The 25,495-nt window shown below is 43.5% G+C and overlaps 1 protein-coding gene and 1 pseudogene across 1 annotated transcript in view; both read right to left on the bottom strand.

Annotated features, from left to right (window-relative positions):
* Positions 1 to 4,535: 4,535 nt before the first annotated feature.
* On the bottom strand, positions 4,536 to 11,186 carry LOC144762813 (meso-2,3-butanediol dehydrogenase-like; annotated as a pseudogene).
* A 7,656-nt stretch (positions 11,187 to 18,842) lies between these two features.
* The window catches only part of LOC144763672 (interferon-induced very large GTPase 1-like), a 344,367-nt gene continuing 337,714 nt past the window's right edge, over positions 18,843 to 25,495 (bottom strand). The window contains exon 7 of the mRNA XM_078649497.1: positions 18,843 to 25,452. Coding sequence (XP_078505623.1) covers positions 20,771 to 25,452 — 4,682 coding nt within the window. The 3' untranslated portion in view covers positions 18,843 to 20,770. The remainder of the gene's footprint in view (positions 25,453 to 25,495) is intronic.

The raw sequence follows: 25,495 nt of genomic DNA on the forward strand, positions 1-25,495 counted from the left end.
CTGAAAATCAAGCACTTCCTGCGGAATCGGACCCAACTCATTATCTTACCATTGCTGACGGAGAAACGTACACATTACATCAAAAACATACCTTTGCTTAGGCGGCTCCCACTGTAAGAAAACATCCATAACCGCTTGTAAATTATACCTCGAAGCATTTAAAATCCATCTACGAGCCAGAAGATCCAACATTGCCCACTCTTCGGGACCAGGAAAACTGACTACGACTCTGCTTACGTTCCAAAACAGGGGTCATATTCAATGACCCAAAGAGTGGAGACAAAAGACCAGCAACAGTCTCAGTCATTCGTTGTCTAACAGAAGGAGAAGAATTTATCATAAGGACAGGAGAAAGAGTGTTTTGAGGTGACGAAAGCATAGGGACAGAAGTAGCAGGGATCGGAGATACAGGAATGTGAGGTACAAGAGCTTGAGGCAAAGCTGATAGCAAAGCTGGCGACCCTGGAGGGGGCTGCTCCGTAGGAGGGAGAACTATCTGTGCAAAGGGTGGCTGAACAACAGCAGGGAGCTGAACAACAAAGGGTGCAACAACTGGGGGAATGAGGGCGCAGTAGCACCTTGCACATAAGGGGGTGGTAATCTCAGTAAATGAGACATCGAAGGATCTTTTTCAGAGTCTTCAGTCACTTTTGAAAGGGAAGGTGGTAAGGCCGGATAACATTTATCAATGGCCATGCAACGTTGTCTATCTGAGACTTCACTCACTCGATCTTCTTCATCTACTTTAAACTTCCTAGCAGCTTGTAGTACTGACATATTCTTATCTTTCCTATCTCTCTTTGCTTGCTTAATTTCTCGCTGTTTGGCTACTTTACGCCAGAGGCGGAAAGAGTCAAACATTGCCTGCCGGGCTTTCTTCTTAAATAGCGCAACTTCCAAATTATCTAAAATATTTAATTTGAAACTACCATGTTGGGGCCATCGTAAAACACCATCTTTCTTCGTATAGAGAACCCATACTTCATTATAAGTAATAGGACCCACTCCGTGTTTTGAATAGAGCTCATAAGTCGGAGTTCCAACCGGAGGTATCGGACACGAATGCTGCAATCGGGAATCCCTATTGCAACCACAACTAAACCATTTCCCAAATCTGCTAAGACCAGGCATCTTATAGCTCACTAATCTAGCTTCAAACTTCAAGGGGTTATCAACTATCGATACACTCGTAAATATACGAGCCCCTCGGCTTCGACTATTGCAATAACCAAATCAAAACCAAGAAACAAAACAAAGTCATGGGAGCGACCCACTTATACTTAACCAAAATATCTGTCATGCCACCAGAAGACCGTCTATTGTCTCGCTCTACAAAGCATCAATCGAGGGTCCAAGACAGGGCGACAGTCAGGGCAGCAGTCCTTCGTAGCCGTCGGAAAGCGGGAGGACTCGTAGTAAAGACTTTCGGTCCACGTCGACATACAGGGGTCGATGAAGTGGTTGGCCTTCCACCAGAATTTCCTCACGGTGCTCCTCACGATCCTCGGGCTTGGACCGGTACCGCTGAAGTCGCCCCGACGTTGGGCGCCAACTGAAGAACCTGGTTTTAGAACCCAGCGGCGAAAGGGGCACGCCCAAAGTCTTCGGGTTCTCCTGTCTTCGTATACAGAGACACGGAATACTTCTGGATGGCGTCAAAGATCAAATTTATTAGCTGCAGCTAGTAACAGTAATCCCAGCAATACAACACGGTGTACAAATCAGGAAACTGCTCAACTTTCGTAGAGCAAGACATCTCTTTTTATCTACATTTTGCTCATTATAAATGCACACCCACTGCGACAAATACTGACGAATGAAATATATTTTCCCACGCATTATCACATCATAAAAGTTCGATTTACATTGTACCAACCCACAAGTTATTTATTAGGAATGTCCCAAATTCAGTTTCTACAAGCCGGACAAACCCATAATTGAAAGCACTATCCATGTAATGAAAAGTCATAAGAAAAGGAAATAGTTCAGATGCTGAATAGGATAAGATATGTACAAGGGCACTAAAGTTAACGATATCCTGAACATTGATTGGCAATCTCAGACAACGATCAGCCAGGAAAATTGGCTTCACAAAGGGTCAGTTTCAGGTGACGGGGTCAGCGTCCTGCAGTTCACTCACAAGTCAGAAAAGGCCTAGTTAATACGTACATGAACAACGAATTCCATGCAACTTGTTCGTTAAGTTACCTCCATAGGCCTACGTGAGGGCAACACAAAATGGCGTCACGAACAACTCAAACAAAATGGAGTCTAGTTCGAGAATCACAGAACCTCAGAGTGGAAGGAATTCAACTGCTGGAATGCTGTAACGCCAGGGTAATTCCTAGCCTATTCTTAGACTAATAGTGACTATAATCTACTACCATTTCAGTCTTAGTAACATTCTCATTTAGTTATAGGGCTTAACTATGTACTTTGACAGGGCCTAGTGCCTTTTTCCCATTAGTTAGGCCTGTAGGCCCGAAAACCATAGGGCAGCCATCTTGGATAGCTGCCTTGTTCATTTTAGAGAGCTGCCTCGTCTGTCCGAGGTGCTTGCAGAGCAAAGGTAATGTTTAGAATATAACTTATTATTCGCTAGTGGAGAACCGGTCAAGACCGGCCCTTATCGAAGGAATGTATTTTGCTCTTCGGCGGTGGACGCTACGCACAGGTGGCCACTGTGAGTGGTGTGAACGGCCGGAGACTGGTACAGGAATACGGTGGGAGTCGGCCTAAGGCTGGAAATTTCCATAGAGAAAGGGAGAGATATATTATCAAAGAGCACGTAGCAGACAGTGAGAGAGCAACGTGTGGAGCAGACAGATGAAGTTGGTCCAAGAGCTAGTGACCGACTGTTAACATCAATGAAGAGAGGAAGAGATCAAGAATCCTGTAAGGCTGAAACCCAGGAGTGGTAGAAACAGAGACGTAGTCCAGAAGAGGGTTTGAGTTCCGGAACCAAGGCAGCGTAGACGAGGTGTAGCGGTGCAGACGTGTACTTCTGAGCCATAGTGGGAGAGCAGAGTCCCGAGCGAGTGAAGACCCAAGAGAGAGGGATCAGCTCCGCTGCTGAGATGAAAAGACACACGTTTAAGGTGAGGCGTTCTGAGTTAGTGTAGGAAATAACTAATCATTCCTTCTCCTCCCTTTTTAGGTTGTAGACGGAGAATAATTTCAATCATGTCTAGATTGCTAATGCTATTATGTTTAAATGTAGAATAAAGATATAATGTCCAATACATATATTTGAGTGTTGTTTCCATGATAGGACTAACTTTTCTTTTCAGCCAGATGCTGTCGTATAGAAGGATGAGGAGTTCCCTTCTAACAGGTAACTGAGAAATGGAGGACTGGGTGGTTTTTACCAGGAGAGAACTCCCAAATAGGATAATTAGATAATTCTTCTAAATTAGGAATAGTACACATCGTCGGTGCACCCTAAGTGTACCGCCGACCCCTATAGAACGCCCTACTGGGAGACAACAGGTCCACCAGCGGGAAGTATAGATAATATCGATCCTAAGAGTTAGGGAATAAGTCGCCGGACGTTAACCGAGAAGTCGCCGGACGTTAACCGAGAAGTCGCCGGACGTTAACCGAGAAGTCGCCGGACGTTAACCAAGAAGTCGCCGGACGTTAATCGAGAAGTCGCCGGACGTTAACCGAGAAGTCGCCGGACATTAATCGAGAAGTCGCCGGACGTTAATCGAGAAGTCGCCGGACGTTAAGCGAGAAATAGTCGGGAGGCTCGAATCCAATAAGTCGCCGGACGTTAAGCGAGAAATAGTCGGGAGGCTCGAATCCAATAAGATGAGGTAAATATAGGACAAGATATGAGAGTATTGTTAATTGTATAGGCTTGTAAATAGCTAATAATCACCTTCTCAGGCAAGTCCTCCAAATATCTTGTAAATAGCAACCTGAGAAGAGTGTGTTTGCGTGACGACTGGGTTGGCCACCATTGGTGGGCATCCTGTTCTAAAAATCCGGTCGTTACAAATGCTCTTTAAGTTTGTTCATCAACAATCTTACATGTTTGTGGGTCCTCACAAATATCTCTCTGACCCATTGCTACTCTTTGCTAGGTCAGAAATGTACCACAGACAAGATGTGCCATGAATTCATTTCTAGGGGGTTTAATGGTAGGGATTTTTCTTTTTTTTAACAGCCTTAAAATACTTTTTTATAATTTATCTGCAGGTGAAGCGTGTCTACGAAAAACATTGTACACAGTAACAGCGGTATGGGTGACCTTCATATCTATTAGACTATAAGGTGTAGAATGTATACATAGATCAATAGTTGTGGAAATTCAATTTCATGTGCCCACAATCACAAAATGTTTGCTCATGTGCCAAGAAGCAAGGTCTCCATGATCCAAAGCAGGAAACCAAGGGCCACATGTATCAACTTTTGAAATGGCGAGTACCTAAATGCGATTTTCAGCAAATCACGATTAGGCAATCGCTATTTGTTTTTAGTACTTTTCCAACTTGTGAACATAAACACGGGCAATCTGCAGCTTTCAACAGTCATATTTGTGGACACATGCCATGTTGCCCACCTTGCACTGGCAAAGTGACACCAGTTATATTTAATGCAGCATGTGATGCAAGGAAAAAAGTGGTTTTGGTAACTTCCTCAACTGTTCCAGGTCTTCCAAGATCATGGGTCTCCTTGGCCCTCTCCAAAAACTTGGTGTACTGTTCTTCAGCTATGCCTGCACACCTGTGCATATCTGTAATGATCACTCTGGGCACACAGTGTTCATACGTACTTGCTTGGAGGCTAGTTCCAGAGCTGCACGACTTGTCAGTTAATGTATGGATGATTTTGACATGCAGTATGCCAACACTCCAGGAAACAATCTCTGGTCTTTAACACTGGAGACATTGACAATCTTTCCCTTAGTCTATATGATGTGGGGTACTACTAGATGGGTTAGATAAAAAATAGAACTAACATTTATGGTCATAACCTTATTGAAATCTCGAAGGGAAGTGGTTTCAATCGTTCCCATTGACAGGATAACTGCACTGTTTACCAGCACATCCAGCTAGCTGTATGGTAAGGGTTCCTCCAGGGAAAGAAATATTTCCATTGTTGAGGAAAACAAATGTTAGCAGTTCAGTTGCACATGCGTTTAAGATTTCCTCATTAACCCCTACATACCTCTATATCTGATCGTGCAAAAATGGAGTTCAAGAAGGATTTCCAGGAGAACGTCTGTAAAAGTTTGTGAATTGCTCATAACTCTACATCCATGTGTGGTCATAAACCTGCAGGTGCAGATTTACAACTTTCTTTAAGAATAAGGCCTACATTGTCCTAGAAATAGCATTTCTCTCTATACTGTGCTTTTGCCACATAACCAAGGTCCTTGATCATAAGACCTGACAGCTTTATGGTGGTTTTCCCCCAAATATTTTGCCTTCTTCCCTCCTGTTTGGCTGAAAATGATTTTTTGTTGGCTTTAGGACTCTGTGCACTTTATTACTGCCAACTAGTGCTAAGGTGCTTGGCTCACTCCTCTAAACATGGTAAAATTGGCATACACATTAATTTACTTATAAGTCCCTAGTAAAGTGGTACAACTTGTACCTAGGGCCTGTAAATGAAATGCTACCAGCGGGCCTGCAGCACTTACTGTGCCACCCACTTAAATAACCCTTTAATTTATGTCTCAGGACTGCCATTTCAGCCTGGGTACAGTTTTAAATTAACATTTTGACCTGGCAAACTAAAACTTTTGCTAGGCCTAAACCTTCCTTTTTAATACATCTCTCCAATTGGAAATCATCGGGTGACCTTATTCCATTTAATAAGCAATAACGTTTGATTGGGAGCAGGTAGGAATGACATTACAACACTCAAATGAACTGAAATTTAAAACCCTCTTTAATGGTAGAGTCAGATTCACAATTTTGAAAATGCCAATTTTAGAGAGTTAGCAAACAAAGAGGAGTTAGGTCCGTAGCGGGGCTGAGGGAGGGCTGGACCCTATATATTGTGAACCAACAAAATGTGCCCCCTCACTCAATCACTTAAATATTATTTCAGGACCAAATAAACATATACATTAAATCTGGTCTGGTATCTTTATTTATACCTTTTATGACTGATTTTTTCAAAAATTATTATTTCATATGGCAACAGTAGAATACAACATACATAATTATTTACCAAATAAAGCAAAACTACATTGACACAATACTACTAACCCACTCTGTGAACATTATTTAAATGTGACATTCCAATGACAATACAATACTTAAATCATAACCATCATCACAAAACAGTTTCATAAAGCCAAATCAAAAAATTCAGATTAATCAAAACACATATAAAGAGCCAATTCAGGGCTCTTGTGATTTTTCTGCACGTTAATGATCGGTTGGCCTCAGACCTCTCTGGTAGCTAGCTGAGAGTGAGAAGCGCCGGTTGCATGGTGAGCAGAGAGCAGAGAGGTCTGAGATCACGACGGGACGCGAGTGCGAGATAAGGAGTAGAATCGGGTCACTGTTCCCCGCGAGTGCCCCGGCTGGGGCCCTGACATTTAAAGCGGTGAACAGACAATAACGAGAAATAAAGATACAGGGTGGAATTTCCTGCCGCCTTTTTTCAGAAAATCGTGTAAGGATTAAAAGAAGAGATAATCCTCTGCTTCCCGAAAAAATCCCTACTTTTTGTGGCTACAAAGTTGAACCACTTAAGGTTGGTGCTGCCACTGAAGTCATCCTGGTTGTGTCCTGAATATAGGATTTGGTCCATCCACAGAAACCCATACACAGGCCAACCGATCATTAACGTGCAGAAAAATCACAAGAGCCCTGATGACAGTTTGGAAACTTCACGCCCAAACTTGAAACGCGTCGGCAATCCAGCAAGAGTTAATGATATACATTCATTGTGTATTACGAATTATACGTGCTTCACGCTATTTCTCTTGTTTTTGAATTGGCTCTTTATATGTGTTTTGATTAATCTGAATTTTTTGATTTGGCTTTATGAAACTGTTTTGTGATGATGGTTATGATTTAAGTATTGTATTGTCATTGGAATGTCACATTTAAATAATGTTCACAGAGTGGGTTAGTAGTATTGTGTCAATGTAGTTTTGCTTTATTTGGTAAATAATTATGTATGTTGTATTCTACTGTTGCCATATGAAATAATAATTTTTGAAAAAATCAGTCATAAAAGGTATAAATAAAGATACCAGACCAGATTTAATGTATATGTTTATTTGGTCCTGAAATAATATTTAAGTGATTGAGTGAGGGGGCACATTTTGTTGGTTCACAAATTTTAGAGAGTTGGCATTTTCTTGTCTTAACCATTTAGTGCCTGCAGACTGTGTCCTTACATGATTAGGTGTAGTTGACAGTTGGCCTTATCTGTACCTCCCAGACAGTGTCACAAAGTAGGACTGGGTGTTGGCAGGATGGGACATCCTGATAAGATTGGTGGGGTGGAACTGTCCCCTACCACACGTGCTTCAATAGGGGCTGCCTCCTACACTCACAAAGAACTTCAAACTAGCCTTTTGCCACCCCAGACATCATGGGACCAGGGCAGGGAGGAAAGGACATTCCAAAACAATCAGTGAGGGGAACTCTAGAAGATTCTCCCATTTCAAAGCTGCCACCAGGTATGACATAGGATCCTCAGACTCACTCTTCAGTATACTCCTGGACCTGCGGATACTACAGAAGAATGACTGCACTGTTGCCACAGAACTGCAATGCTGTTTACGGCCTTCCCTGCTCTCTGAGAAGGAAAACTGGACCTGCCCTCTTCATCCCTAGCAGGGTGCCTCCAAGGGTCAGATAGCTGAATTCCTGCCTGTGCTACAGGGACACAAGCTTCAGAAGCCTCTTTACAACTTCCCAGCTGACCTGTTGCACTAGACCTGACTGGACGGCCTCTGCTGGTGTGCATTTCTAATCCCCAAGAGGTGCCTCTACAGGAGGTCCTGGACCCTTGGCTGGGATCAGAATGATTTCCTGTTTGCCTAACTGAGGGTTCCATCAAATCCGACATGAAGCCCCGCTAAGGCTCATTACACAGCTGCACAGCTTTATCAGAACAGATGCTGGGCGTTGCAAAGCCCCACCAAGGTTTGCCGCACACCATCATCTGCACCGATGACCGATGCCAGTTGACAAAAAGCCTTGCAAAGCAACGCAATGCAGGCAGACCATGCATGAAGGACATAAGGTACAATCCTCAAAGCCTCACTTGGTCCTGTGCCCAGCCTCTGCTCCATCGCGTTTGGTCTCAACTTGTGACTTTGTCCTAGTCCAGCGCAACCAGATACCCTCAGTTGGCGCTTTGCCAATTGCATATCTCCAGCTCTACTGATTGGATTCTTTTACTTTGGTCTCAAATAATTTATGAAATCACAAACTATTCTTCTAAATTGGTTTGGGATTTTTCCTGTGTTGTGTTTTCACTTTATTACTGCTATTGGGCTGCATAAATACTTTTTTTATTTTTTTTATTTATTTATCATTTTCAAACATAAACACAGTGCAGTGGTTCTCTGTGTCCCCAACCCACTCCCCAAACAATACATCAGCGAAGTTACATGTCACCATACTTTGATCAGTTTCATACAAATAGATGGAGTACATTAATCAGTAGGTTAAGGCAATACATTCATAGTGGGGTCTACATTCAATATGTGGCTAGTCATCCACTGATTGTGCAAGCATATAGATAGTGTACGGCCCCCATATATCCCGGGGTCTAGACGCCCTCGGCAATTCCTCTGCATAGCAAGTAAGCTGGTCATGACAATATGCAATGTCTTGTAACCATTGTTTGAGAATGGGTGCCGGCCGTCCATCCCAACAGATAGCAATCCTGTGTTTTGCCAGCTGCAGAGATAAGACCACCAACTTACGAACACTAGTCGGAACCTTAGATGCAACTCCCAGTAAGCATAATCTAACGTCCCGTGGAATTTGCACACCTGCCATAGCCGTCAGCTGTTATCTGGGCCCAAAATGCAGATGTCCTCGGACAGCCCCACGCCAGGTGTATAAAGTCAGCCTCGTCCGCTCCACATCTCCTACAACAGTGAGACTCCCGCAGCCCATATTTATGTAATTGCGAAGAGGTATAATACAGCTGATTAATATATTTATAATGAATCAGTTTGAAATTATCATTGACTGCAAAGCTCCCAGTCATATGGCAGCTTCTTCCCACTCCTCGTCTGTTAGTGGCTGTGGTAAGCATTTATCCCATTTGGCCCTTGAGTTGTTATGAGCCACCCCCTCATCTAGTTGAGATGCATAGTAAAGCCATGAGATCAGTTTAGTCTTACTCTGGGTTGTATATAGCAGCTGCAAAGCCCCCAATATGGGAGGTTCTTCTGGGAAGACGGGATGCAGGCTGTGTAATGCAGACCGGAGCCTAGTGTATATAAACGTGGCCATAGTCTCATTTGTCCCCTCCTTCAAAAACTCCTGCAGCGAGAGGAACTTCCCATCTGCAAAAGCGTCACCCATGACAGACACCCCAGCGGTATGTAGAACCTTAAGAGCTCCAACCTCCCCTGTCACTGAGATCGCAAAGTGGTGCATCAGAGGCATTGCCGGTGCGTACAGGGGCAGACGCCGTGCCCGCCTTCCTAACTCCTCCCAAGCCAGCGTCATGCACCTCACCGTATCCACTTCACCGTGCTCAAACACTGAGTGCGTATTGACAATCATGGCCATCAGAGGTAGTGGATGTACAGCACCCGCCTCGACCGCGACATGCGGCGTGAATGGCGGTGCATGTTGCCAGTAATATGCAAATTGCGCCAGGGCACATAAATAATACAATTCCATGTCCGGTACCGAGAAGCCACCCAGCGCATATGTTTTTGTCAGAGTGTCCCAACAAAGTCGGGGTTTCTTGCCCCCCCACGTGAGCGTGATTAACAATGAGCGCAATGTGCTAAAAAAATGCTATTTTAGAGGAATCAGTACATTGACAAATAAATATAAACACTTTGGGAGCACCACCATTTTGAGCAGTGCAACCCTGTCTGCAAAAGACAACGGTAGACGAACCCACAGGCCACCTGATCCTCAAGCTTTGAGATCGCCACACCATAATTAGCCCTGATGACTTCTTGCGGGTCCTGATCTATCCATATTACAAGATACTGGACAGGATCAGTAGCCCACTCCAAGGGGTAATTCAACATGAAGGGCACAGTACACTGTAATACTATAGATTTACTCAAATTAATTGCTAACCCCGAATACCATTCAAAACAAATATATTCTCGGATAACCTGCTCTAAATATTGCACAGGTTCCCTTACATATAGGACCATGTCGCCAGCGTACATGGACACTGCCATCGGTCTTTAATAAAATCACAGCGCAGAGCTGGCGTGCCTTTGACGTAGTATACATGCAAGCAGCTCCAGCACAAGCGCAAATATCAAGGGGGACAGCGGACAACCCTGTCTGGTGCCGCGCCCGATCCCGAACGCCTCCGAGACATGCCCATTCACACGCACCCGAGCCACCGGGTCAGTGTACAGTAATTTTATCCAACTGGTGAAGAAAAACTGTACCCACATTCTATGTAAGACGGCAAACATGTAAGGCCATGCAATTGAATCGAACGCCTTTGCAGCATCGAGAAGAACCGCAACTGCTTGGGGGTTTGGTTTTAAAAGATGCATGACCGCAAATAATGCTCTTAGATTGTGGGCCGTGGACCGCGTGGGAATAAATCCCGATTGGTCTGGAAGTACCATGACATTGAGTAGCAAACGCAGCCTCGTTGCCAACACTTTCACAAGTATTTTGACATTGGTGTTCATGAGTGACAATGGTCTATACGAGTCACACCTATTAGGCGGCTTGCCCGGTTTCAGCAACAATCAATACCTGTCTGAGTGAGTCAGGCAGTAGCTGCTGTTCGAACGCCTCTGCATACATGGCCGTTAAGTGAGGTAGTAATTCATCGGCATACTCCTTATAAAATTCAGAAAGGAGACCATCCATGCCCGCTGCTTTCCCATTCGGCAAGGCAGATATAACGTCCCTGATTTCCTCGGCGGTCAAAGAGTGCATCAGAAAGTCTTGCTGACCTTTAGACAGCCACACCAGGGCCACATCATTCAGATAGTGTGCTATTTCTTCCTCATTGGCAGGTTCATCTACAGTCATTCATCTACTTTTAGTGATGGACAAATTGTTCCAATATACCAGCAGTGTCTGATACTAAGACTTCACCCTCTGTAATTCCCTGCACGTTGCAATACTTTGCCCATGATTCAGAAATTTTTCCGGCCAACGCACGCCCCGGCCTACCGCCCTCTCCATAATATCGTGCCTTACATCTTCGCGCCAAATGTCTTACTTCTTAGTCAGCCAGATCATTATATTCAGACTCATGCGATTTTATGGCCGCCAAAGTAGCCCCATCAGGAACTTCTTCATATTGCCTCTCCAACCTCTCCAATTCACGTTCCACCTTCCTCATTGAGGTGCGCAGAGACTTGAGCACCCCTGCCTGTGGTCCTATGCATGTCCCCCGGATAGTCACTTTAAACGCCTCCCAGACGGTGCCCATATTTTGCACCGACCCAATATTGTCAACAAAATAATTTTGGATTGCCTCTCGTATTCCTTCTTTAAATAGATTATCTAGCACGGCCTATGGTTGCAGTTTCCATTTAAACGGAGCCGAAGCGTAAGTAGGCAGTTGCATTTCAAGTAGAACAGGCGCATGATCCGACAGTGTGCGGGGTAGGTGCAACACTCGCAAGACCCAAGCGTTGATATCATATGTTGCCAGCCAAAAATCTAAGCGGGACCATGTGTTATGTGTGTATGAGTAGCATGTCCCCTCCCGCACCCCTGGATGTCGCAACCTCCATAGATCGGTAAGCCCCAGCTCGCACATACCATCCCGCACTGCTTGCGCAGCCTTCCTAACACCAGCACTAACTGTCGAATGCCGATCCATTGCGTGATCCAGCACTACATTAAAATCCCCCCCACAGATGATAGCAGATGCCGGCAGCTTGTACACTTTGTTCCATAGCATTTTATAAAACTCCGGGTCATCTATGTTAGGGCCACAGACATTTATCAATGTTATCAAGGTGCCACATAATCTCCCCTGTAGTATAATATACTGGCCTTCTTTATCAACCTCCTCGTGCGTGCTGATAAATGGAATATTCCGTTTAACTAACACCATCACACCCCTTACATACGTGGAATATGAAGATGCAAGACGGACATCCGCCCATTTTTTGGCCACTGAGGATGCAGTGTGGTCCGTAAGATGAGTCTCCTGCAGTAGTGCAATTTGGATATTGTGTCGGTCCAAATACACCAGCACCTGCCTAGCCTTTTTTGGGTTATTTAACCCCCTGACGTTCCAAGTTATCCAAGTTATCCAAGTAAATTTACCCGCCCTTCCTTCTGTCATCTGCCTGAAGCAAAACATCCTGCATTGATCAAAGTTCACCTTACCAAAGTTGGAAGACAGTAGATTGTTAACACATTTTACACAGCTGCACAAGAAAAACAACTGTAAAACAAGCCCCTTTCTCTTATCCCGAAACCAAGAATCCATCCAGAACATCCTCATTATCCCCACCACCACCCCACTCCTGCAGTCCCAATCCCCCCAACCCAAACTCCCCCTTCCCCCCTCCCACTTCAGCACCCCAACCATGCCAAAGCCATCCCAACACCCGACTACCCAACTCCCTCCACCCTTGTATAGCAAAACAAACTTGGGGTGCACCCATAAGTAGGGGGCGTAGAGCCAATACCCTCCCACATGGTGGGAGGTGACAGAGCGCTATGTACGTAGGAATGCATCACAAAATCAAAAATCACATATACATTTGTAACACAGGGCCTGATATGCCTTCAAAGTATACAGCCTAATCTATGGCATTGTTACATCACTGTTTACAGGCCCAACGTAGCTTTAGTAACCTTCACACCATACCCACAGGATGTGGAACTCTAAATGTGTCACCAATCCACCCGCCACGCAAGGCCCACGTAATTCAGTAGCTGTCCTCTTGTACCAACAGACATTGATCTTCAGCAGAGTAATCATCCATCACGTTAACACCGTAAGCATTGGAGCAGTAAGTGTCATTGCCAACAGCCCTCGCGAACGAAAATATAAAGTCTTCACAGTACAACATACATAATCCCTGCCAGGATGTCCCAGTCCCTGTTATATTAGGTTACTAGTTGCTCTTTTGCAAGTCAGTTTTCACTGAAAATAAACATTGACAGTCAAGAGTAATGTAACCCTGACAGATACTAGCTAGCCATAGCCCATGCTCCCATTATATCACGAACCATACACAGACGAGGAACCAAATACCATTACAAGAAGGCAGAAAACTGATACAGCATGGAGTTCATGTCTCCCAGCCCATGACTTCACTATTCTTCCTCATCTGGCAGAGCCGCGGAGTCTCTCTTCTTACGCTTCAGGTGCTTGGCATGCTCCATAGCGGCCTTCGGTGAGGACATTTGTTTACCATCATTAACCGTACCAACCCCAAGTCGGGCCGGGTATAACATTGCATATGGGACCCCTTCAGATCTCAAAAACTGTTTCACAGGGTTAAACTCTCTCCTGGCTGCCTGCACTGTGACCGTGAAGTCAGGGAAGAAGGCTATCGTGTTGCCCTGATGAACAATTGTACCCTTCTCTCTAGCCAGGCGCAAGATAGTGTCCCTGTCCCTATAATATAAAACCCTGGATATGATTGGCCAAGGGGGGGTCCCTGGAACTGTCCTGGCCGCCAGAGAGCGGTGAGCTCATTCTACAATGAACATGGTGGACAGTTGTTCGGTACCAAAAATGTCCGCGACCAAGCGCTCCACGTATGCCTCCATTTTGCCCACATTGGTTGATTCTGGCACGCCAGTAATTCGTAGATTATTGCGCCGAGAGCGCCCTCCAAATCCTCATTTTTGCTTGAATTACAGCGAGGACCTTTTCCATATTGAGGGTTTTATCTACGACTGTGCTTAGGCCATTCTCAGCAGCTGACACCCTCTGCTCCACCTCCCACACACGTGCCGTTCTCTAGCTGCGATGCCATATGGTCCAGTCTATTATTTACTGCAGCCATTGTGCCCTCAATGGACTGCAGCATGCGTTGCATGGCCAATAGCGTAGTTTCCAGTGTGGGGGGGCCATCTGCCTGCACATCTGCCTCAGAGTCAGACACCGCCCGCTGTGGGATCTTAAGGGTCTTGTGCGATTCAAAGGTGAGGCGCGGTTGTGATTTATCTGTCCTCCCCATGTTGTGCAGGGAATGCTAGCAGTGTAGTGTACTTGGGAGGGCGGAAACGAATGCTGTGGAACACCCAAACCAGTGTGTGCCCACTGTCGCAAACAAGTCTCGGTGGCAAAATAGGACAGTATCACTCTAGCAATAGCCCCAGTTACGTAGAACTTTTTCAAGCAGGCCCTCCCATTTGGTCATGCAACAGGAACAGGCTTACAATAGGCAGTGGTCACACTCCAGCCATCCAGCCCTAGACCAAGGACACTGGGCTAAAAGACGATAAACTGTCCAAATGATCTCAGTGCAGTCCTGCATTGACCCAGCCCCCGGACAGCCAGCAACACCGGGCTCCAAGGCGATTCAAATTTTCCCCGAGCCCAACAGGTTTCCACAGAGAGCAGTGTCTTGCCTCCTCAGAAATGCAATGTTTAAGGATGTCTTACACAACCTAAGCGATCCAGTTAGGGCTAGTACCAGGGCCACAGCGATATATTCCTAGGGGAGCCCAGCTTCTGCCACGTGGTAGACGAGACGCAAGGATCCCACCGCTTCAGCGGCAGCCACCGCTCTGTTCAGACTTGCTTCATTATGCCCCGAAATGTCTCATCATCCAGAGCGCCCCCTTGATAGGCCTTAGATAGCATAGGCTGTAGCGCCTCCAATGTGCGCACCCACGGGCCAAACCCCGCTCCGGCTGCAGCGTGCGGGACCCAGCCTACACCGAGGCCCGAACCCGCCTCCACGACCCGGGCCTCAGCCGCTCCGCCGCCCCACTCACCACAGCCAGCGCCGATGGGCGCCGGTCCAGCAGGTCAATCCAGCAACGGCGTTCTGCTAGAAGAGCGCTTCCCAGCCGCCGGTGCACTCCTCCAGCGCAGCACACCGTCTCCGCCTCTCCGCCAGGTAAGGCTGCCTGCCTCGCACTCCACCACCACCACCGGCCTTCCTTCTCTTCGTCACTTGGTCAGGATAGAGAATTTTCCTCCCGCAAGTGCCAGCCTCTGAAGCTGTAAGCGGGGGCACCCACTGCGAGACAGCGCGGGCAATACGGCGCCTCAGCTCCGGGGGGAGGGTCACAGCTCCACAGCAGCCGCCATTTGTCACGGCCCGGCGCGGAAACCACGCGACCTCCACAAACTAATGGCGATGGTTAGTAGAGACACCGTCACAGCCAACAGGGCCCCGGAGGGAGCAGAAGCCAGCGCAGGCTCCTAGAAAGCCCAGATATTGTGTGATGCAGCTGATTTTAGGCGGATCGTTGCTCGATCAGGCAGAGCCTAACCGGAATGCAGCCATCTTGCCGTGCGCCCTCTAGCGCCCCCCTAAATACTTCAAACTTTGTCTCTAAGTTAAGCCTGACTGCTTTTGTGCCAAGCTACAAGAGGGTTATGCACAGGTTAATTTAGTGACTTGTGGATCACTCTGCCAAGGATTGTGTTTGTTACTTGAGGACGGTTTTTCCCCACCTCAAACCAATAACCCAATTTCTCACATTGACCCTTTGGCATAATGTTTGCAAATTTCAATATAGCTTCAGGGTCATTCAGTAGTAAAGTTTTTTCGATCATGGTTGCCTTGAACCAGATTCATACCCTACAGGCTCCTACACTGGTGGATAGTGATCAGGAATACCATGTACAGATATTTTTTAGATTGATACCAAAAATATGGCAGATTTTTCAGCTTAATTTATGGCCATAATGAATGGTCAAATAACCAGCTTGAACTGTTCAGTCTCAGACATACTTTTACAGTTTCCATATATGTTTTACTCACCAACTAGATCCTGAGAGGGTATCTATTGTGGGTGGATACTAGGGTAGATATATGAAGGGCCTTTACAATAGCAATGTGTGTGTTGCACAAACCAGCAGGATTTTCAGTAGGGTAGGAAAAACACAAATTACAATTAACTAAAGTATAATTGTGAGTTGCAAATAATCAGTGGCAATGTCAATGTTTGCAGATTCAAATATCATCATTATGATTTATTTGTCAACCAAAAGTCAAAATGGGCAAAGGTTTTTATACACTATGGGCCTTATTTATGAAGCCCTGAGTCACAATTTTGCTGCCATTGCGTCACTTTTGTTGACTCTGCGGCAGCATAAATAATGCGCCACGTTGCGCCATACTTATGAAGTGTTGCATCTAGGCAGATTCTTCAGTTTGTAAACCTCTGTGCTACATTATATCTGCGTCAGGTATAATGTATGCAGGGTGGGTGTTCCCCCGCATCAAAGCCTCGTAGATGTGGCGCATTGAAATCTACAAGATTTCAGTGAGCCACTTCTAGGATGCCATTGCGTCAAAACCTTACTCCTGCCTCACCGAATGAGCTGTTAATATATACCTCGTTTACAACTCTATGCCCTGAAAAAGTCCTGTTGTCTATGTGACAGAACGTGTTGGCTGTGTTTTCATATCAAATGTCATAAGAATCAATAAAGATTTTCTTTGTATGATAAATTTTTTCTTTGACTGTTGGACTTTTCAAATACATTATTGCATGAAGCCTATGTGTACCTTCAAGTTAACAAATGGAAAATAATCTGTCTCTTGGGCCTCTCTCATAGTGTATAAAAAATGTTTAATTATCTGGGTTGTTGGAACGGTTTACCCAGGGAGGAGGGTACCTGGAAATTGGAACAACGTTGAAAGGAGCCGTGTATGTCACAACCGTTCTTCAAGTGGTTATAGGTAAAAAATTAGCTTAGGCAGCCTTAAAGTGTTCGTCCTTGTGACTAACAAGAAAATGCATCAATAATTTGACACAACACTTGCCAGGGCTGCTTTGACCTCACATAGTCTAGCTCTCCAGCTACTTTCGAGTGGTTCACCTGTGTGCAGCCCAGCTTATTACATTGGAAAGCTTTTGCTTGGTCGAAATATTATACATATATAAAAAATTGAAATTATACAATTCTAATGATATTAGTAGCTCTCAATGCATTTCATTGAACATAAGTAGCTCTCAGTACAAAAATGGTTGGAGACCCCAATACTGATTAAACCACCAGTGAGCCGTATAATAAGAAAGAGCCAAGAGTAGAGTATGTTTGCCAAAATAAATTAAAAAGGAAACTGATGAGATTGAATCACAGAGTACTGCATACTTTCAAAAGATGTGCTGGATGATACATGTGTGTGCACATTCACAGCGACGCCCATTCAAGTTCGTAAAGCTGGCATTTTGTAAGTCCGAAGGAAGGAGACTGGGCATAACTACAGCATTGATTAGAGATATATATGGCTAACATTGCTATTTCATTGTTGTGAGTTATTATATAGGTAACTCATGTAGATTTATTACATATAGCAGATAAAAAGTTGACATTTCTTGTGATGGTCTGGTTTGCTCAGCATTGTTCACATTCATAAATAAAGCGTGTTTCCATATTGAAAGCATCTGCATGTTTGGTCTAATCATTCCATTATATTCTTGGGACCTGATTTCAAGTAGGCCGGATAATTGTGACTAATGTGCAAGCAAGTGGTGGGTAGTTTACCACAGCCGGTAATACCCTCTGTGGCACCTGTAATCAGGCCCTACATGTACATTTCTTTTTTGATGCATTTGCATTCGCTAGTCTCTCTAGTTCAGAATGGGGTGGGGTATTTGCTGCTCCCAGTACAAACTATAACCTGGGGTGAAACATTTACTGGTTGTGATAAGTAACTCCTCTTTAGAGTATTCCCAGAAGAATGGGTAATCACATCTAAAATTGATGCTTCCTGCACCAAATTCCACGTGTATCGGAATATACTGTGGTATTTTACCCCAAGGAAATGGTGGCAGGGTTGACCTGCTGACATTTGCCTGTGAACACTATCTGGGGTTTTGCGGTTGCTGCACCACTTATGATTGTAATCCCTGTGCAAAAAATACTTTGCACAGGGAAGGAATTTTAGCTCTATACATCCTTCTCCTACATCCATGAATTAAGCAATACAACAAACTAGTTAACAGTATGACTGTAATCCCTGGGCAAAAAATACTTTGCACAGGGAAGGAATTTTAGCTCTATACATCCTTCTCCTACATCCATGAATTAAGCAATACAACAAACTAGTTAACAGTATGACTGTAATCCCAGTGCAAAAAAATACTTTGCACAGGGAAGGAATTTTAGCTCCATACTTCCTTCTCTCACATCCATGAATTGAGCAATACAACAAACTAGTTAACAGAAAAAGAGGAGAATTTGGGGGGAGGCCACTGTAATGCATTTCTGCTTTGCCATGTTCTCCAAAACATGTTAAAGCTGCATTACTCTATGCTTTCCTTTCTTTTGATAAAATAGCAAGTGTTAATATTTAGGATAATCTTAGACATATAATAAAATGAACAATGGCATACCAATATCTTAATCAAAAAATAGTAAAAGCTTTAAGCAAACTATGGCTAAGATTAAACAATCTATAAAACCATGTTATACACTTACGTCAGACAATTACAAAACATTATAGAAATGACAACGATAAAGAAAAACACATAGAATAAAAAATACCAGTCAGAAAAGGACAAACCAGAAAACAAACAGCGACTTAGCATTATATTTCAGTATTTTGCCTTCATCAGAAAACAGGTGTAAATTAAAAGTTATGTACATAACTAGGAATTCTTTCTACATAGAAAAGCTCGATCCCAGAGATTGATGTAAAGTTCATTCTGTTTTCAAGCCAATTTACAAACTTCAGGTATCCATGGTCTGATTAGCTGTTTGAACAGATTGTTCCCAATATCACAATGAGATTTGTAAATCTTCATGGTATTTGCCTAGGCATAACCAAATAGTAATATCATTAAGAACAATAAAACAAGTATTTAGTGAACATGTTATGCTGTTACTGTTTCATGGAGAGGGCAGGCCCTACAGAGCATTGATTAATTTTATTTTAGGATGGGCTATGGAGGGATTCATGCATCTATGTAAAATGTCCCCACACCTCCTAGGCTTGGCCTTCGTTGGGACTTCTGTTTACGTTTGAGTCTCATCACCTTGCTCAAAGGAGAGGGGTGACATATGGGCCTTAAAAACCCTTCAATCCCCCTACAACATTATTTGTGAATGGTGGAAAGTACATCGCAAGAATAAACTAAGAGCCAGATTTAGACCATGGCAGACAGAGTATCTTCCATCAGGGTGGTGGCAGACTTAATGCCCGCCACTGTGATGGACTGACATATATGCTATAAAGACATGACCGCCGGCCCAGCTGTCATCTCTGTATATTACGGAGGTTCCCTTCAACGTACGAAAAGTATTATGGATGGCTGCTGTTGGTTTTGACGCCAGTACACCACATTTTTTTTCATTTTTTTAAAAAAGCTCCTAAAAGTGGGCAGACAAGATACTTAGTCACATTTCCCAATGGAATACCCTGTCAGCTATACTCTAAATCATTCCCTTAGTGAGAATATCCAACAGTATAGTATGTTAGCACTTTCAAGGATTCACTTAAGTTAGTGCACTTACACAGAAATCTAATCGAGAATTGCACAATGGTATGGTTTTTTCTCGTGCACAATTGTCTATTTCTTCTCGGTATGTATTGCTATTCACTCAAAGTCTATTGCATCGACATAACCTGTGCGTTTCATCACGTGCTTATGACATGTTATCCTATATTGATGGTTACTTCTTGTATGACACTGGATGACTGCAGTTTGGGCATTGCATGCAATATTTTACGATTTTTATTTTCTATACACTTTACTGATATTATACATGAGGTAATGTAGCATTTCCTATGCATGTGAGGATATAAAGGTGGCATGGAACAATAGAAGCTAGGGATATGTTTCCTTAACTGTTACATTTCATGTCGTTTGAGTTTGTATTCTGCAGTCACTTTTCGAATGCCATCAACCGTACTATTGTTTCTTGCTCAAAATCATCTAAATAATACAACTAGAGAATGTGTTGCATAATGCTGTATGATTTGTCTTTTTTTGGCGCATAATCTGATCCTCTATTGCTGCAGAATCCGAAAGGCTCTGACAGTGCTAAAGCTCTGCAGAGTGGGTTGTCATGATGGTAAAGCCCCTTTAACACACGGAAATATGAAATATTTCCCATATTTCAAGGTCCGATTCAAATCACTCCCCGTTCAAAGTTCAGTGACTTCCTTGTCATGTCTTGAGATTTCAGAAGGTTTTAGGCCAGGAATCAAAGCCATTTTCATTGGAGTTCTATAATATCTAAGACACATTTTTATTATTTTCACAGCAAATCTGTTGATTTCTCATGTTCAAGCTGATATGCATTCTACCATGTTTATTTCTAAGTGCAGTCTAATGTTCAATGTTCAAAGTATAGCACACCTGACAAATTGTCCTGACTGAACACTGTATTATTTTTCAAATTCTAGTTGGATCAATAACGTATTTTGGGGAATTATTGCAACCATTTTAGCGATGTATATTTTGACAACATTGTCCATCCTGGACCTTTCATTGTTTAGGTCTTATTTCGTCATGTTAAATACTTCCTGTAGGCTCCTAAGTGCTTGAGTCTCAGTTATTGCAACCCATCCGTTTGGAAGATCTCCTGGCTTAGCATCATATTCTTTGACAAATTCTTCATAAAACGTCTTAAAAATGAATTTCCAGTAATCTGATGCTTCAATACTTGAGTCGGGTTGGATCCGCCAGTTAGGATAATATTTTTGGTAATCTCTGTAGGGGTGATATTCTTCACCTGTGTCTTTGTTGTGAAATGAGTCTTTGGAAATGACTAGGGAGGAGCATATCGCAGAAACAAGATGTCTTGTTGATGAATATTTGTATTGACATAATCCTTGAGGCCGGTGAATGGATGCAAAATGTTCCTTATGGTCCTGGCCTCCAGCTTCGCATGGAACCATGCAGAATGGGCACTGCTTTCCACACCCAAAAACTTTCCTAAATAGCTCCTCCTGAGGTTTAATAGGAAGATTTGTAAGTTTTGTCTCTACGCTTCTACTGTCCCATTCATCAAGGATTTGCTTTTCAATAACAGAAAGGAAGGACAGGACATCATCAGAAAACAGGGTCACATCTCCTTCATTTTTAAATAAGGCCACTTTTAACGTATCTTTTGAAATTACCAAATGTTTCTCAAGCATTTTACAGGTAGTTTCTAAAAAGGCAGGAATAGTATCTGCATCAGCTTCTTCGATCACAGCTCTCAGCGATGCATTCACCTCTTTGATTATTGCTCTGAGAATGCGTTCTTCCAAAATACGCATACGCCGAGATTTCTGAAATTGATCTGAAACATGGCTCTCAATCCACTTTTTGGTAAATTCTTCATAGTTAATTATGTATTCGAGATAGCTTTCAAAGTTCTTCTTTTCCAGCAGCTCTTTCAGCAAGTTAAACTGAAAAAAGGTTCGGCTGCTATAAGAAAGTGAGCCCTCACTGTGAAGAACATCTTCGACAATTTCCAACCCAAGCATCGTTTTCATGTGTTCATCAATTGCAGGTTTGAGGCATACCTGACAGAAATGTTCTGCCCAGGCTAGATGTTCATCTTTTTGCAGATAAATATTTTTAAATGTTGACAAGTACTGCGGTTTTAAATTCTGCAAACGGGTATAAAGATCATTTTCCATGATAAACCGCTCATGCATTGCCTGAAAGTAATGGACTGCTTTCTCCAAAATGTAACGTTTTAACTCGACCTCAAAGCAAGGGGCTGTATGAAGGCTTTTAACAGCCTCCATCTTTAGCCAATCATTGACCATGTGCAGCAACTCCTTGCTGTACGTTTCATCGTAGTCACGCCTGGATCTGGCTTTCTCTTTGGTGTAAGCAACACATTCCCTTGTCAAGGATCTGGCAAGGTGAGTTAATTCTTCAAAGTCTCTCTGCTGAAACTGCAGTTGGCTGAAGTGCCTCTTGTGTACTTTAAAAAAGCCAGTTCTTTCAGTTAAGTTGTCAGACTTATGTAGCGTGGTATTGACTGCACTACTCCGATTCGACAAGTCCAGCCTCAGGTGTTGAAACATTTCGTGCTTAATTTCACGTCTCTTCAGATGATGGAAGTGTAGATTTGACATTGTATTTTTCCACATCTCTGCAAATTCCTCTTCCAATTCTTCATCCTTCAGTTTCACATTCCTCTTCTTGCAGACTTCCAAAAGACTGGACACTTTTTGTTCCACTTTCTCTCTGTACATGGTCTGCATGGAGTTGATCTCTTGAGTGCCCTTCTGAATTTCAAAAGTGTCTTTAAGCTTGTTGATTGTATATCTTTTAACTTCATTCTTTAGGCACTGTACACTCCTGGTAAAATCCTCCCTGTATTTTTCAATCAAGTGAACATTAGTTCCTCCACCTTCATAATGTGTTCTTATTTGATTCAAAATCTTCTTTTCTTCATGATCCAGGGTATTTTCTAGCTCATCTTCTAATACATGAATGGCTTGGAGCTCAATGGGGAATTGGTTCTGAATGGAAGTTTCTGCTTTGCTCATCCAGAGATATAGCTCTTTACGGAAAGTCCATTCCCAATCAGAATATTTAATCGACAGTTGGTTGTAGGCTTCAGCCACAAGAATGTTCCTGAAACTGAAGATAAAATGTTCATGCTTCACACCATTCAACATGTTTTTCACCCACCTTGCAAATGTTGCAATGTTGCTGCTTGTCTGGCTGTGTGAATGCTGATCAATTGACTTAAGCAAGTGCATCTTGAACTGATAAATGTTTTCACTGTATCCCATATTGACAGGAGCCATTGGAGGCATGCCGTGCCACAGACCAGGCATGTACCAATTGTTCTTTTCTGGATCATAGACCATAATATCACAAAAGTTTATGTCCTGGCTCTGTCTCTCCATCCTCACTGCAGCTTTTGTCATTTCGTTCAACTGCTCCAAAAAGAGCTTTCTATCTCTCATATTATTTTGGTTCGCAGATATGTCACTAACGTTTTGATGAACAAATTGACAGTTGGTCTTTTGACGTATTTGTCCCATTCTAAGGAATGCATGAACGGCAATTTCCAAAACGTCCTTCATTTCAGTGGCATGCTCCATGGCCAGGTTGATAATAGTAATGTCACTTAAGCCAATGACTAGTGTGGCCAGCTCATTGTCATGTCTGTAACTATCCTCCTGCAAAGTCAGCTCTGGTGCTTTCAAGCCTTCGGTGTCAATGACCAGGACACAGTCACAGCCAAAGGACTGCCTGAAGTTTTCCTTCACTTTAAGAAGTAACATGAAAGCTCCCCGCGTGCATCTCCCACTGCTGACAGAAAACTGGAGCCCAAACAGGGTGTTCAGAAGGGTGGACTTCCCAGTGCTCTGCACTCCGAGCACTGATAGCACTATCATTCTGCAATTTTCTCCCAGTTTTATACTGAGAGCTTTCAAAACATCAGTCACCCACTGAAGAGGAATGTTGGAGACATTTCCATCAATAAGCTCTAAAGGAAATCCTTCGAGCAGGAGGTCTGCGCCAATTCTACGTAATCCACTGTACTTTTTATCTAAAGGCAGTATGTCAGAGATTGAGTGGTGTGCCTCATAAATCTGTCCCAATTCACGCATGAAATGTTCAATCCCCAAGGAACTTCTTGCTATTTTTTGATCCAACTGTGCAAGGTCTTCAGAAGGTTTAATGATATTAAACTGCTTATATTCCGCATGAAGCTTAAGGAGATTGTTTCTAGACCCGAGATCTAAGAAAAACGTCATCCATTTCAGGAAATAATGCTTTTCTACTTGCGATGACTGTCCTAGCCGTTCCAAAAATGTGTTCACTCCATCACTAAGCCCACTTCTTTGCGACAATCGATGTCTATTCAGCTGAAATTTTAGATCAGACTTGTAGTGCTCCACGGGTTTGTTTCCTATATTTTTCAAAGTGCAACACTCCTTTTCCACTTCTGTGATCTTTCTCCAAAATTCGTTCTGCAGCAGCATATTTTTTTCCTTGTATTCTGCCACATCTTGAATACCTTCTGTGATTTCTCTGGCGTATTTCTTTCCTTCCATACATTCTTTGCAGTCTTCGTCCACGTGGATTGCTAGTTCACGTGCAGTGGCTGCCAGGTCTTCAATGCTCACCTTTTTGCAGTCATTATCTACTATTGATGTTATAGCAGACTGCAATCTTTTGACAAACTCTGAGTCATTTATCCTGTTGGTCTTCAGTAAAATCTGAGATTTACTCAGACCTAGAACTGGCATTAATTTTTTACAGAATGCTTTCGTATCAGTGGGATTGGTACCTAAGCTAGGGAAGATAAAGAAATATTTAGTTTTCAAACCCTTGCAGGATGAGAGTAATTCAAATTCAGGCTCACTGATGTTCTCAACAAAGACGAATACAGCTGATGATGCTTGTGATAAAAAGCAAAACTGTGTACAATGATTCATTATATCACCACGTAGATTTAATATGGCAATGGGGTCTGGAAAAATATCAAAATTTCCTCTCCCACTAGGGAGATACCAGGAAATCTCAACTAAGCCTTCAGAGATTCTCCGGGGAATATTACCTGATTCCATGTCCCTGTGTATAAAGAAATCATGGTACTGCTGAAGGGGGCTCAGAATGTCATTCAGGGTTTTGGACTTGGAAGAGGTCACTCTCCCGATTCGTACAAAGGCAAAAGTTGGCATTTGAGTAAGGACCAGGCTCTCTTCCTTGTACCCACTGTCACCTATCATCGTTTGTGGTCTCCACCGCTTCACAATGTCTCTCATGGCCCACAGCATTAATGTGCACCTGTTCTTATCAGGAGGCTCCCATAGCAGGGGAAGAGCAAACTGGCACATAGAACCTTTTAGCATAATGTCTTGCTGTAGGAAAGGATCTGAGCAATGAAGGAGGATGCAGAAAACATCGAGCGGATTTATGGATTTTGTGGTGTCATCGTCATCAGAAAACACGTCTCTTTCATCGTTGCCTTGCTCTCCAGATCCCAGCTCATCATCATCATCACACACATTGGGTTTGAGTGTTGTATTCCTTGCAGTCGAATTGAGTGCCATGATTTTCCTTAAGACATGCCAAGGGACATCTTCCAATGCTTGTAAATGAAAGGGATTCAGATTTTCTGGACAGATTTCTAGGACGTCACTTCTGCTGAGCTTCTGGTTTCCATATCTCTCCATTTGTAACTGGGACAATAGTTCCTTGAAAGCTTCCTTTCTGTCTGTGAGAATGGAGAAATAAATAAAACCACATTACAACCAGAA

Source organism: Lissotriton helveticus, chromosome 6 (assembly GCF_964261635.1).
Source record: "Lissotriton helveticus chromosome 6, aLisHel1.1, whole genome shotgun sequence".
Classification (NCBI taxonomy): domain Eukaryota; kingdom Metazoa; phylum Chordata; class Amphibia; order Caudata; family Salamandridae; genus Lissotriton; species Lissotriton helveticus.